The sequence below is a fragment of the Acomys minous genome (assembly GCF_964271855.1).
Source record: "Acomys minous genome assembly, chromosome: 11".
Classification (NCBI taxonomy): domain Eukaryota; kingdom Metazoa; phylum Chordata; class Mammalia; order Rodentia; family Muridae; genus Acomys; species Acomys minous.
Genome location: NC_140492.1, coordinates 73,527,434 through 73,541,187, shown reverse-complemented (window position 1 = coordinate 73,541,187; position 13,754 = coordinate 73,527,434). Strand labels below are relative to the sequence as shown.

The following is a 13,754-nucleotide window of genomic DNA, read 5'->3' as shown; positions in this document are numbered from 1 at the left end:
AATAAAGACATATACAAATATATAGATAAAAAATGAAAATGTGGTAGAGAGTCAAGAGCCCATTTGAGAGGTCTTCCTCTTAAGCTAGGGTCTACTTTTCCCACCTGTGGGAAAGGCCTGAGGAAGATAGCTAGCTTAGCCGTGCACGTAACACCTAGGCTGACACATTTTTTTTTTAACTTTATTTTTTTTTTTTGTCTATTTGTTTGTTTTTTGAGACAGGGTTTCTCTATGAAGCCCTGGCTGTTCTGGAACTCACTATGTAGATCAGGCTGGCCTCGAACTCACAGAGATCCACCTGCCTCTGCCTCTCAAGTGCTGGGATTAAAGGTGTGTTCTACCACTGCCCAGCAAAAATACTATTTTTTAATTGTAAATTAAATTTAATTGTAAATTGTAAATACAATATAAAGAATAGTATGAACTCTTTATGGTTGGTGCTTAACCATCCACATGACTTTCTGGGAACCCAGGTGCAGTGGCATTGGTAGCTGTTTCTTTCTATTTGCCAAATGGCATGGATACCTCCTAGTGTACTATTCACACAGTGCAAGACTTGAGGTGACAGCAGATTCAGGCTAATACGAATAAAACTATAAAGCTTTGTACATGGAGCTTTCATATACAAGTTCATTCTTCTGGGATAAATGCCCCCAGGAGTGTGGCAGCTGAGCTACAGACTTCCTTTTTACTTATGTGTATGTGTGTTATCTATATGAGTGTTTGCCACATATGCACAGGTACCCACCAAGGCCAGAAAAGAGCACTAGGTTCCCTGAAGTGAGAGTTATGGGTGCCTAGGAACCAAACTCAGGTCCTCTGGAAGAACAGGAAGCACACGTAACTGGTGAGCCAAATCTCTAGTTCCTGTATGCTTAACCTTTAATGGTTTGTTAATTTTTTATTTTATGTGTACAGATGTTTTATTTGCACAAATGTTCGTGAACCTCATGTACACAGTGCCTGCAGGCAGAAGAGGTATCACATTCCCTGGAACCACCATGTGGGTGCTAGGAACTGAACCCAGCTCCTCTGTAAGAGCAACAACTGCTCTTAACCACTGAGCCATCTCTCCAGCCCTGTATGCTTAATTTTTAAAGAACTATTCTATTTGCATTCTCATCTGAAATACATGAGTGACTCCATTTCTTTGTCACACTTTGCTTTAGCCACTGTTGGCAGGTTTAAGAACTCCTCAATTTATCTTTGTGTTACAGACTTCTAACGCCAAGGCTCAGAAAACATGCGGACAACCATACTATTCTGATGGAGGCTCCTTCATGGCTATTTTCATAAACATTTATTCCATCCTGTGCTTATATTAAGTTATTCATCACACTACCCAAACCTTTTCTATTATGTAACTCAGTGGTTAAGAGCATGTGTTGCTTGTGTAAGGACAGAGCCGGGCTTCCAGCATCCATGTGGCAGCTCACAACCATCAGTAACTGCAATTAAAGGAGATCTGATGCCCTCTTCTGGTTTTCACAGGCACTAAGTGGTACATATATGGTACACAAATATACATACAGGTAAAAAAAAAAACACTCAGGGAACACTCAAACACACACACACACAATTTCTAATGAACAGTTTTTGTTTGCTTAACTAGCAAACAAAGTAATTGTCTAATAAATCTTCACCATCTATTTTCATGCTTTTCTAGGTCTTACGCTATAAGCAGGTCTCTTAGAATGTAATAGAAGTATCACAGTCTAACTTTTATAGACAAGTTGGGGACGGAGAGATGGCTTAGAGGTTACGAGAATTCAGCTGCTCTTGCAAAGGGCTCGGGTTCTGTTCCCAGCATCTGTGGTGGGCAGCACTCAACAGTCTGTAACTTCACTTCCAGTGAATCCAATGCCCTCTTCTGGCTTCTACTTTTTTGTTTTGTTTTAAAGATTTAGTTTTAATTGTGCATTCATGGGGGTTTGTGTACATGAATGCAAGTATTGCACAAGCCAGAAGCATTGGATCCCCTGGAACTGGAGTTATAGGAAGTTGTGAGCCAGTTCCTATGTGTGCTGGGACCTGAACTTGTGTCTCTGCAAGAGCAGTACAAGTGTTTAACTGTTGAGCCATCCTTTCCAGCCTCTGCTTGTTAGAATTGCAAGGATCTTTTTGGATAATTGTACTGGACTTTATAGGTTGTGTGGACTGGCTTCTTCTGTTGCTTTGTTTCTTTGTTTGTTTCTTTTTATTTTTATTTTTTGTTGCATTGTTTCTTACTCCATTTTTTATTACTTTGAAATTTATAAATTATTTCTATTATTTTATGAATAATTTCAACTTATTACATATAATTAAAAGTACAAAGCTTGCTAATACACTTTTTAAATTTTTACATTTATTTAATGTGGGCCACATGCATAGCAAGGCACACATATGAAGGTCAGAGAACAGGTTGTAGAAGACAGGTCTCTCCAAAATGTGGGTTCTGGGAACTAACCTCGGGTCACCAGGCTTAGCAGTAAGATCTTCTTATCAATACTTTAACTTATTTTCCGAATTTACCTCCTCCTCGCAGTGCTGGGGACTGAACCCAGAGCCCTGAAGAGTTTAGGGCTTTTCTAACACTGGGCTGACCAGCAGCTGTCCCAGCCTCTGACCCAGGCTTGTAGGGACACTGGCTGAAGACCTGAACTGGGACAAATACACAGGAGTACTTGCAGGCATAACGAACACAGACCAGGAAGCCACTGGTACTTCCTTCAGGTGAACCCAGGAGGACCACAAAGGTCAAGGGCAGACAGGAAAAGCAGCTGACAGAGAGCACAGAGGATGTAAGAGTGTAGTAGAGCTCCCCAGTAGACCAGGCCCTGAAAGCTGAAAACAGGATGTGGGCCAAGTCAGACTGGAGAGAGCATTTGGACAAGACACCACAGTCTCTCTACTGAACATCTGGAAAATAGTTTATTTAAGACAAAATCTTAGGAATGGATTACAGGACCAATCACGTGAGCATTCCAACCTCAACATTCTAAAGCAATCTCTTCATGTAAAATAGTAGGAATAGTCAGGATTGTGGCACAAACTTATAATCTATCTCAACAGAACTCTGGAGGCACAGGCAGCAACACTGAGCAAGTTCAAGGCCAACTGATTTACATGGCAAGTTCTAAGCCAGCTATATACAGTAGGACTTTATCTCAAACAAACAACTCTACCAATCAGCTGACTGCAACCTAAGTCCCAGCCGGGGCAACTGCAAGCAGAAATCAGGGCAGGTGCTACAGAGAGGTGTGAGGAGGGCAAACAAGTCCTTCAAGAGAGGGTGGCACAAGTCTTTAATCCCAGCACTCGGACAGCAGAGATCACTTTGAGTTCAAGGCCAGCCTGGTCTACAAAGTGAGTCCAGTACAGCCAAGGCTACACAGAGAAACCCTGTCTCAAAAAACAAACAACTACAAAAGAGGGGGTGGGGGAACCCCAACAGAGAACTGAGTAGCTGTAACACACAGCCAAGACTGAATAAAGTAGCAGCAGGTACCCACAACCTCAAGGCACACTGTGGGTACACAGGGTGCAAATACACCACTTATTTGTGTCCACAAACCTTAATAGACAGTTTCTATTTCACTGATAAAACAAGCCTTGCCAGGCAGTGGTGGTGCAGCACTTAGTAGGCAAAGAGCAGCCTACTCTACCGAGTTCCAGGACAGCCAGAGGTACACGGATTTCTCTCAAAACAAAACAAAACAAAACAACCCCAGCCAAACAAAAAACCCACAAGCCTCCAGATAAACAAGTCTTTCCCCATCCTTATAACCCCAGCTGTTGGCAGGCCAGCACTACTCACTCTAAGCTCAAAGAGGCTTGAGTTTTCCTCTGCTGCCTGCTGTCCATGACAGAGCTACCTGGGGTTCCTAGATACTTTCCCCAGGAACACTGTAAGCATATGAACAGTATGCAGTCACCTGTCAAGGACTATAGTACTCACTTTGTGGAGTTGCTGTAGACACCACAGCCATGCCATGAGGGGCCATCCCAGAAGTTCCAGGGGGTGGCTGCCCAGAGAGAGGCATAGGCTGTCCCATAGCGCCAAGACCACCCATCCCACCCAGGGACTGTCCTGGGCCCCGAGGGGGCATGCCAATCCCAGCTGCTCCTGGGGTGGGTCCACCAGTAAGGCTCTGCAGTGCATTCATGGGATCTGTGGGAACACAAGGGCACAGTGTCTGAGGAGAGGAACCCAAAACTGGGCAATTTCACAGGTAAATGGCTCCTAGGGCATAGACCCCCTCCCCTCTTATGTGCTTGACCCATTCATATTCACAAACAAGTAGGAGCCAGAGGCCTGAAGTCTCCCAAATGCCTGTGCAAAGACTCCGAGTACTGCTGGAACATAAACCTCAGCACCAGGGAACATACTCTGGGTTTCAACCCAGCCTGTGTCACTATCCTAACGCTGTGCTACAACGGACCCTGTGATATGCATAGCTGCACTCAAGATGGCCTGAGCCTTCAATGTCAACTAGCAACCAGACTCTTCTTCGGCCTGCCCAGAGTCTATAAGTAAGCCCATAGCAGACTTCCAGAAAAACAAAGTATGAGGCTTTTCTTCCCAACAGGCAGGAACATAGTGGCTAGATTAGAGACGCAGAGGGCACAGGCAGATACTCCGCAGGGAGAGCACAAGTAGACTCCAGGCTGCATTTTTATAGCCGAGTGTCCATAGATCACCATTCCAACACAGATCTGAGGCCAGGAGCAGCATATTAGAATAAGTGAAGGAGTGTGAAAAGGCTCTACACAGTGCTGAGGGGCAAAGCCATGCTCACTAAGCCTCAGGACAGTAGGTGTCGTTCAGTGAGCAATGCCACAAGCCAGGACAAAGAGCCAGATGCCATCCTCACAGTAGTGTAAATAAACTCACAGCAATTACCTATAGACAGGTATTGCCTGGCTGGTCATCTAGTCATAGACTTGGGTGGTGCTCATTGAGCCTATGCTTCAACACCACAGAGGCCAGATGCATCCGACTAGCTCTGGCTAGAGGGCGCAGGAGCTATTCGGGCAGAGGTTCTTAAAGCTCCAGGCCTAGGGTAGGGCCAAACAGCCCCACAGTGTGTACTTTCTTGTGTGTGTAGTTCTGTAGATGGAGCCCAATACCTCCCACGTGACAGGCAAGCGTTCTCCTACAAATTGCGCACCCTTTCTGACAGGCTGAAGATCAGCCAGCTACAGTGGATCTACAAACCACACCGTGGCAGCTCAGAAGGCAGAGCTCAGGGTCCAATACAGTGGACACAATTCCTCTTGTAATTTAAGAAAGTAAACATAAGCTAGGCGTGGTGGCGCACACCTTTAATCCCAGCACTCAGGGAGGCAGAGGCAAGCAAATCGCTGTGAGTTTGAGGCCAGCCTGGTCTACAAAGTGAGCCCAGGACAGTCAAGGCTACACAGAGAAACCTGTTCTCGAAAAACAAACAAAAAAATTAAACATGCTGGGCAATGGTAGCATACATCTTTAATCCCAGACCTCAGGTGGGAGAGGCAAGTAATCTCTGAGTTCAAAGACAGCCTGGTCTATAGAGCAACTTCCAGGACAGCCTGGGCTACACAGAGAAACTGTCTTGAAAAACAAAAAACAACAACAAAAAGAAAGTGAATACAGTTTAGTATGGTGGTGCACATCTTTTGTCCCAGCACCTGGGAGGCAGAGGCAGACCAATTTCTAGTATGAATTTGAGGCCAACAGAGTCTGTATAGTTACAGGACAGGGATACATAGAGAGAACCTGTCTCAAAACACTTGCCACACACCCAAAAAGAGGAAGTGCATTCCCACAGCTGTTATCTATGATATATTACTATGAGTTATTATACTATGCCACAATGGTTCTTTTAGGTGACGCCTTATAAGTTTTTATGCTCTTTTGCTAAATAAAACAAGATGGAAAAGCACTGAGGTGACTTCAGTGTGCAAGAAAGCACAAGTGGAGAAAAGGCGGCCACCTCACCTGAGGCCTTTGGAATGTTCCCGTCCAACAAGTGGTTGACCCACTCACACGAGGCATGCACTATCTCATTCCTGCCACCCCAAACTGGAGGTCAGGTAAAACTGTATTTCAAAAGTAAAGCTTACCACTGACAGAAGCTTGAGATTTCTTGTTATCTACAGAGAAACACAAAACACAAAACCCCAATGTAAACAGTTTTGCATAAACACACATTTCCTTGGGGAGGTCAGCTCTGCAGGTACCCAACCAGAGGTCATTTGCTAAAACTGAACTGACTTTATATAGGAACAAGGTCAACAGAACCCAGCTCCTCAATCCCAAGGAGCTGCTGGTAACTAGGGTGGAGAGGCCTACCCACAGCACTGCTGCATACCAAGGAGTCTAGGAACAGAGGGGGAGAGAAACTTGAGGGTCTGTCTCAGCGAACTGCATGCACCCTAAGCTTGGAGACTCTGGGCCTTTCCTGAAGTTGCTCAACTGCTGTTCTTTCAGGCCCAGCATGCATTGCTATCACTCCTGTTTGTTTATCACTCAGGCATCTGCACTTTCAGCTCACTCTAGTGTGATTTATCTCCATTTTCTAGGTTGAGGGAAGCAAGATTATCTGAGGGATTGCTCTGTGAGAAGAAGTGCCCTGACAACTGGTGGTCCCAAGCCTCCTGCTTCGTGGCTCCATGTGAGCCTCCAGGCTGTGTGTGTCTCAGAGCACCATCCTAAAGAGCTGGGCATGGACATCCACGTCGGGACGTCCGGCTGCCTGCTCTCCAGACGCTTGAGTCCTTCCCTCTCCACACATGTCCTAAGTTCTTCCCAATAGCTCTAAGAAAGTAACCTGTAACCTGCTCACACCCAGTTGAGACCTACATTAGTTCCTAACATGACTATAGCTCCCCTATGAACACCAGCTCTTTGTATAACAGAAACCATTTTGACTCCACGTTTCCATTTTGATTAGAAGGAGAAATTAAGGTCAAGTTCTCAGGCCCCATGCACCTGAAACCAGGAAGGGTCAATGCTTGCTGCTTAGAATAAAACAATGGATGATAAATGCATGTTCTGCTTGGGTTAAAGTTAAAGAGATGTTAAAGCCACAACATCCAGCCAGCAGTGGTGGTGCATGTCTTTAATCCCAGCACTCAGGAGGCAGAGGCAGGTGGATTGCTGTGAGTTCAAGGCCAGCCTGGTATACAAAGTGAGTCCAGGACAGCTAAGGCTAACCAGAGAGACCTTGTCTCAAGAAAGAAAAAAGAAAGAAAGGAAGGAAGAAAGAAAGAAGTAAAGAAAGAAAAGAAACGAAGAAAGAAAGGAAGGAAGGAAAGAAGGAAGAAAATGTATTACATGTTTGCCCACAGGCCAGTCTGGTAGGGGCATTTTCTCAGTTGAGGCTCTCTCTTCCAAAACAAACAAGACAAAATGACTACAGCTTGTGTTGAGACGAACATTTCCACCAAGTCCAAATCCACATTTTGAGGCCAAGGAATGTGGGGAATCCAGAAGCAATGATGAACTTCCCAGAAACATGGAGTGTTCTTAGTCAAGTGTTGAGGCCTACCGAGAGTTCCTAGTACATAGCCACAAAACAGGTCCCTCAAACCAACCACAATTACTCCAAAATATGAACTCTTACTTACGAATATCTCGAAAGTGGATAATGAGTCGGGCCACAAGGGAAAGGTATTCATCCTAAAAGTGAAAACAGAAGTACTTTAATCCCAAATGGAGAAGCAGAGACATGTGACTCTCCCTAGCCGCCCCTTGAGGGCCCAGACACCTGAGGTTCTTCCTTCAAGCCTTGGCCCCCGGGACTGCTGAGACAGCCACAGCCACTCACCCCAGTGGCTTTCTCTGGGATCCATCTCTTGTAGGGGAGCTGCCAATGAGTTCCCCTCTCAGAGGCACAAATTAAGAAGGGTGTAGAGGCTGGGTGTGGTGGCGCATGCCTTTAATCCCAGGGCTTGGGAGGCAGAGGCAGGTGGACTGATGTGAGTTTGAGGCCAGCCTAGACTACAAAGCGAGTTCCAGGAGAGCCAAGGCTACATAGAGAAAGCCCGTCTCAAAAAAGCAAAAAGGCAGATGGGATCCCACGTTGATGGGAAAGGGTTTCGAGACAGGGTTTCTCTGTGTTAGCCTTGGATGTCCTGGAGTCACTTTGTAGACCAGGCTGGCCTTGAACTCACAGCGATCTGCCTGCCTCTGCCTCCCGTGTGCTGGGATTAAAGGCGTGTGCCACCATGCCCGGCCCAGCTTTTGCTTTTTATGACAAGACTGTGGTAGCCTTTCCCCTGTTGATGAGACAGTTATACAAACACACACACACACACACACACACACACACACGCACACACATCTGCATGAGTGTTCCAAAAGAGAGATGGTCCTTCCTTCTTCTCCAAAGCTCCTCTAAAACTTCCAGGATGACTAACAATGTTCTTCTGTTAGTGGTAAAAAGGGGAGAAAACGCAGAGAGAGAGAGAAAGAGAGAGGGAGGGAGGGAGGGAGGGAGAGAGGGAGAGAGAATGAGAATAAAGCCCTTCTCAAATGTGACACTGCCTGAACAGGCCTTTTCTCTATGCTGTCCAGTTTCAGAAGCTGCGCAGTGGTGCTTGCCTTCTATGGCTGTCTTCTGTGCATCTAAGAAGAACACTCGCTCCTGGGTGTTCGTTCTAGGGAAATCACTACTATGAGTCTATAAGGAAAATCACTACTATGAGGCCAACAAAGAGCTTCCTGGGTTAAAACCTCATGTCATCCATCTTTCCCTTCACTGAAATGCCCACTCTGCCAGCACGGCAGTTCAGAAGAGCAAAGCCCTCAATATCTACCTTTTGTGTGACTGTTCCCCAAAGTCATCCTGACACTGACCAGGTAACAGAGGAAAGACAGAAGATGAGCACAGACTGAGTGAGCATGCCAATCTTAGGACTGTCTACAGCTAGTGTCGCTCCTAATAACCCCAGTCATCACTATCTCCCAGCTAAAGGCACCAGCACAGAGTAAGGGGACGGGGAAGCTAGGGAAATCCTTCACTGAGGGCATTGACTCAGGGTGGGAAACAAGGCACAGCTGGAACAGAGGACGCTGATGAGGTCTTGTCAACACGCCCCTTCCCAATGTCCCACCAATTTCTGGCTGAAAAGACAATCTGCTAAGGGTCTGCTGCAGCCTGGTACCCAAAGTATGATCCTGTGCTGAAAGGGGAACAAGGGGTGTCTGGGGCTAAATGATCAGCAACAGAAATGAGATGGCCAAGGCTCAGCGAAGAAAGCCCTAGAACCAGACAGGTGCACGTGACTTCTTGTTAAAAGCTTGGACTATTTTCTCCTGTAATCTTTAAAATAACCTGGCAAGTTTTTTTTTTCTACTACCATGAAAGACATGAAGGAAGAAGCAGGTTCTAGAAGCAGTGTTTACTTAGACCTAAGACACAGTAGATTAAGCACAGAAGCCATTTCCCCAAAGTCTTTTCCACATATAGGCTGGGACAAAAAAAAAAATCTAGGGCCTAGAGCCAGGTAGGCAGACACACCTTGTTGAAATGACCAGCACCACTCCTGGCTACAGTATGGCAGCCATCAAGGTCTAGAAATCAATTAGTTAAGAGCTGGTCATCTAGGAACATGTTGGGGCCGTGTCCTGGTGAGATGTTGCAGGGACCTTCTGTGGGAGACTTCACTACTGTCACTGCACTCGTGACCCTAAGGCCTGGCTGCCTTTGTTCCCTTACTGCTCACCTCCACTGTGGGCACAGGTGGAGCACTCCCAGCCTCTATTCTAAAAAGAGAGAGTATGGCCCTTCGTTCATCTCCAACGTTCTCTAAATCGTCCAGCGTGGCTGAGAAAAGAGGCTAAGGGTTGTCTCTACTTCTTCTGCCCTGCTCATCAAGACTACATGTGCAGGCTACACCCAAGGAGACTGTAAACAACAACCCCCAAACTAGAGTACACATACCCAAAAGGTACAAAGATCAGGCCCAGTATAAAGACTTTAAATGTATTAATAGCTTTAATACACCAAGTACCACCTGATAAAAAGTCAACTAACATTATCTAGTTTCCAGAGACATGATGAAAAGCTCAGGAGCAGCTGGCTACAGTGGCGCATGCCTGTAATCCCAGTGCTCGGGAGGAGGCGGAAGCAGGTGAATCACTGTGAGTTTGAGGCCAGCCTGGTCTAGAAAGCAAGTCCACAGCAGCCAAAACTACACAGAGAAACCCTGTCTGGAAAAACTAAAAAGCTCAGGAGCAGTTGGGGAATAGCTTGACAGCAGAGCATGTGTGAGGCCTGAGCTCATGCACGACCCCCTCCCTCCCTATCCTCACCACTGGTGAGTGTGGGCGTCAACCTCACAGACTTTCAAAATATCCATTAATCCTGTAGAAAGAACAAACAACAATAGCCTAGAATGAGCTCCCACAAGAAATCAAAAGAGAAACACCAATACCGCCCACCACTCTGCACCACATGCTGCCTTTTGTAAAAGACCCAAGGAATCTGAATACAGTCACTTAAATCTGCAGAAGGTTAGACTAAATCACAGGAAAGTATCAAGTATAAGGAAATAGCCTTTTCCAAACATACCATGTTGCTGGTTTGCACTCAGAAAGCATGTCAAGTTTTCACAACTGAGAAGAGGAAAGAAACCAAAAGAAAAAACTCAAACCTCAGCAGAAACACATGAGTACCAAGTTGTTGGCGGAATACTATAGAAAATAACAACAGCAGAAAAAAAAATTTTTAAATGGTCCTTTTCTGTTAGAGAAGAAGAAGAAGGAGGAGGAGGAGGAGGAGGAGAAAAACCAGAAACAAAACCAAAACTGTAGCAGCTTTCAGGGGAAAGTATATGGACATAAGCAAAGCTGCAAAAGAATCCTAAGCTTAACAGTGGTCACTAGTGGGAACTATCTGGCACTGGTGGAGAGAGCTAGGTATTCACACTACCCTAAAACATACATGGTTCAAGATGAAAGACACTTTCAAGCCTCTCTCTAGGTAAATCTCAACTGAAAACATCAGAGGGAAAGTATGGAGCTTTACGTATTATTTCAAATGCATTCTGTTTTCAGGCCTGATGCACCTTGATGAGCAGGGGTGGATGGGAAAGGGGCTTCCCTTTTCTAAAGGATGGGGAGAGGGAGGGAGGGTGGAACTGGGAGGTAAAGAGGGATGGGGTTACAACCAAGTTGTAAAGTGAATAAACAAACAAAAACAAACGCCATGCTGTTTCATAGTTCTGTTCACAAGAAGACAATAAGGCCCGAAGCAGGCGGGATATAGAGGTCAAGACCAGACTGAGCAACAAAGGGAGACCCTATCACGAAAAGGAGTAAAGAAAGGGAAGACAGGAGGCAGGCACAAACAAAACAAAACTAGCCAACTACAAACAAAGGAAATGAACAACAGTCTCAAGACAGAGCCATGGGACTCAGATACCAAAGCCTCTGGATCTGCGGTCATTTATTACAGCAGCCACAGGAAACTAGTAATTCATCATCAGTCTGCCCATTATAGAGTCTATCAAAATGCAGCTGTTCATATTTTGCTGCTTGTGTGTTTGTTTGTTTTGAGACAGGGTTTCTTTGTATAGCCTTGGTTGTCCTAGAACTACCTCAGGAGACCAGGCTGGCCTAGGACTCAGAGAGATCCGCCTACCTCTGCCTCCTGAGTGTTGCTGGGATTAAGGGTGTGAGCTGCCACCACTACCCAAATGCACTTCAAAATGCAGTTCTTTGTGGAGGTTCTACCTCACATGCAGAATGTCTATCATGCTATTAGGACTCACTTTGTGGCAGCATGAACACTTTATACTTTATATGGCCAAACAATATTGCCAGATATGGACGCATTCTGTTTATCCACTCATCAGCTGACAGGCATTTGGGTTGTCTCTATGGGCTTTTTAAAAGTTATTAGTTTAGTTTGTGTATGGGCATTTTACCTGCATGTGTATCTGTGCATGATGTGCATGCAGTGCCCAAGGAGGCCAGAAGTGGGCATCAGATGCCCTGGAACTGGAGTTACCATGTTGGGAACCACCACATGGGTCCTCTGGAAGAGCAGCCAGCGCTCTTGACCACTGAGCCATCTCTCCAGACTCTCCACTGTCGGCTTTGATCAATGACATATCAGTACAAGTTTGTATCTGAACATGTTTTCACTTATGGTAAGTAATACGTAGGCACACACACGCTACACTGCTCTCCACAGCACCTGCCCCATTTGCATCCCTCCCAGAATGCGGGAGGGCTCTGATTTCTGTACACTTTGTTAACACTACTTCTTGTCCTTTTTATTTTTAGATGAGGTCTTGCTATGTTACCTTGCTGCTCAAGTGATCCCCCTGCCTCAGGTCTCTAAGAACAGGAACTACAGGTATAACATCACTACCAGCTTTAATTTCCTCTTAAGCCACAGCTATAATAGGTATGAACTAGTATCTCACTACGGTTTGGGTTTTGTTGTTGTTGTTGGTGGTGGTGGTTTGGTTTGGTTTGGTTTGGAGGCTGATCTTACTATCTCATTACCCCTGACTGGCCTTGAATTTTGGCAATTCTCCTGCCTCAGACTCCTGAGTGCTAGGATTATCAGAGTATGTCACTATGTTCACCTCTCACAGTGTTTATTCTTTAATTTATTTTACCTATTATTTGTGGGTATGTGTGTCTGATATATGTGTGGGCACCTTGTGTCACTGTACCTGTGTGAAGGTCTGAGGACAACTTTCACAAATTGGTTCTCTTTTATTATTTTTACCCACTGAGTCACCTCAGGAGCCTTAATCATTAGTGGTGTTGAATATCTTTTCATGTGTATAGTAGCCATTTTATACCTTTTGAGAAGTATGTATTCAAATCCTGTGTCTATTTTTTAGTGTTGTCATATAAACTACAGAGTCAATCCTCAAATATTATTTATATTTTCTCCTATGCCAGAAGTTGTTTTTTCACTCTCTTGATGTGTCCTATAATGCACAGAAAGTTTGTGTTTTAATTAACTTTATACACATGTAGGTAGACATGGTATGGACATGCAAATTGAGTTCAGAGAACAACTTGTAGGAGATGCTTCTCTCCTTCTACCAAGCAGATTGCAGGGCTAGGTCTAAGGTTGACCAGGCTTGGGAGCAAGTGCCTTAACTCACCAGCCTGCTGTAGAGGACTTCTAATTCAGAACATAGCTGCGCTGGCAAGAGATCACATGCAAAGACCTTCTAGGTCTCTGTGATGCTGCAGACCAGGTGACAGTGGCACATGCCTTTAATCCCAAGAGACAGGAAGGCAGATCTCTGTGTCCAAGGTCAGCCTGGTATAGAGCAAGTTTCAAGTAATGAAAAGGTTAGGTCCAGGCATGGTGGTAGAAGAGAATATTCAAGTTTGAAAGTGATGTCTAATTGAGTGGCAAACAAAGTGACAAATCAGAGAAAGATTTGACAGAACAGAATATGCCCAACTCCCATGAGAAAAGAGAGGAAAGAGAAGCTACTCAAGGGAGCAGCACAGAGAATGAGGAAGAGAGGAGGAGGCAGCTTTACAAAGCGAGGTTGAAGAGATAAGAAGCTAGACACAGGTGAAGACCAAATGAGCCAGAGAATGAGAAGGAGCCAGAAGATTAGAACAGATTGCCAAATGTTGGTATGAGGCCAAGCAGAGGAATTCAGAAGTCAAGAGAAAAGCCAGATTGGATAAATCAGCTGGGAGAGAAGTTTGAACCACAGTAGCCAGCTCAGAGCTCTGAAGAGCTAGAAAGGGTGAGTGTATTTAGTGGTAAGTCTCTCCAGCTGAAAACTTAAGCCTA

The 13,754-nt window shown here is 45.2% G+C and overlaps 1 protein-coding gene across 9 annotated transcripts in view; it reads right to left on the bottom strand.

Moving 5' to 3' along the window:
• MED15 (mediator complex subunit 15) overlaps positions 1-13,754 on the bottom strand; it is a 63,719-nt gene that overhangs the window by 23,278 nt on the left and 26,687 nt on the right. For 6 of the 9 annotated variants that reach the window (XM_084802284.1, XM_084802276.1, XM_084802277.1 and 3 more), the window contains exons 3-5: positions 7,594-7,645; positions 6,088-6,117; positions 3,941-4,153 (exon numbers count right to left, since the gene is read on the bottom strand). In XM_084802284.1, the coding sequence (XP_084658410.1) occupies positions 3,941-4,153; positions 6,088-6,117; positions 7,594-7,645 (295 nt within the window). The remainder of the gene's footprint in view (positions 1-3,940; positions 4,154-6,087; positions 6,118-7,593; positions 7,646-13,754) is intronic. The other 3 variants (XM_084802279.1, XM_084802282.1, XM_084802283.1) reach the window with 1 other exon arrangement.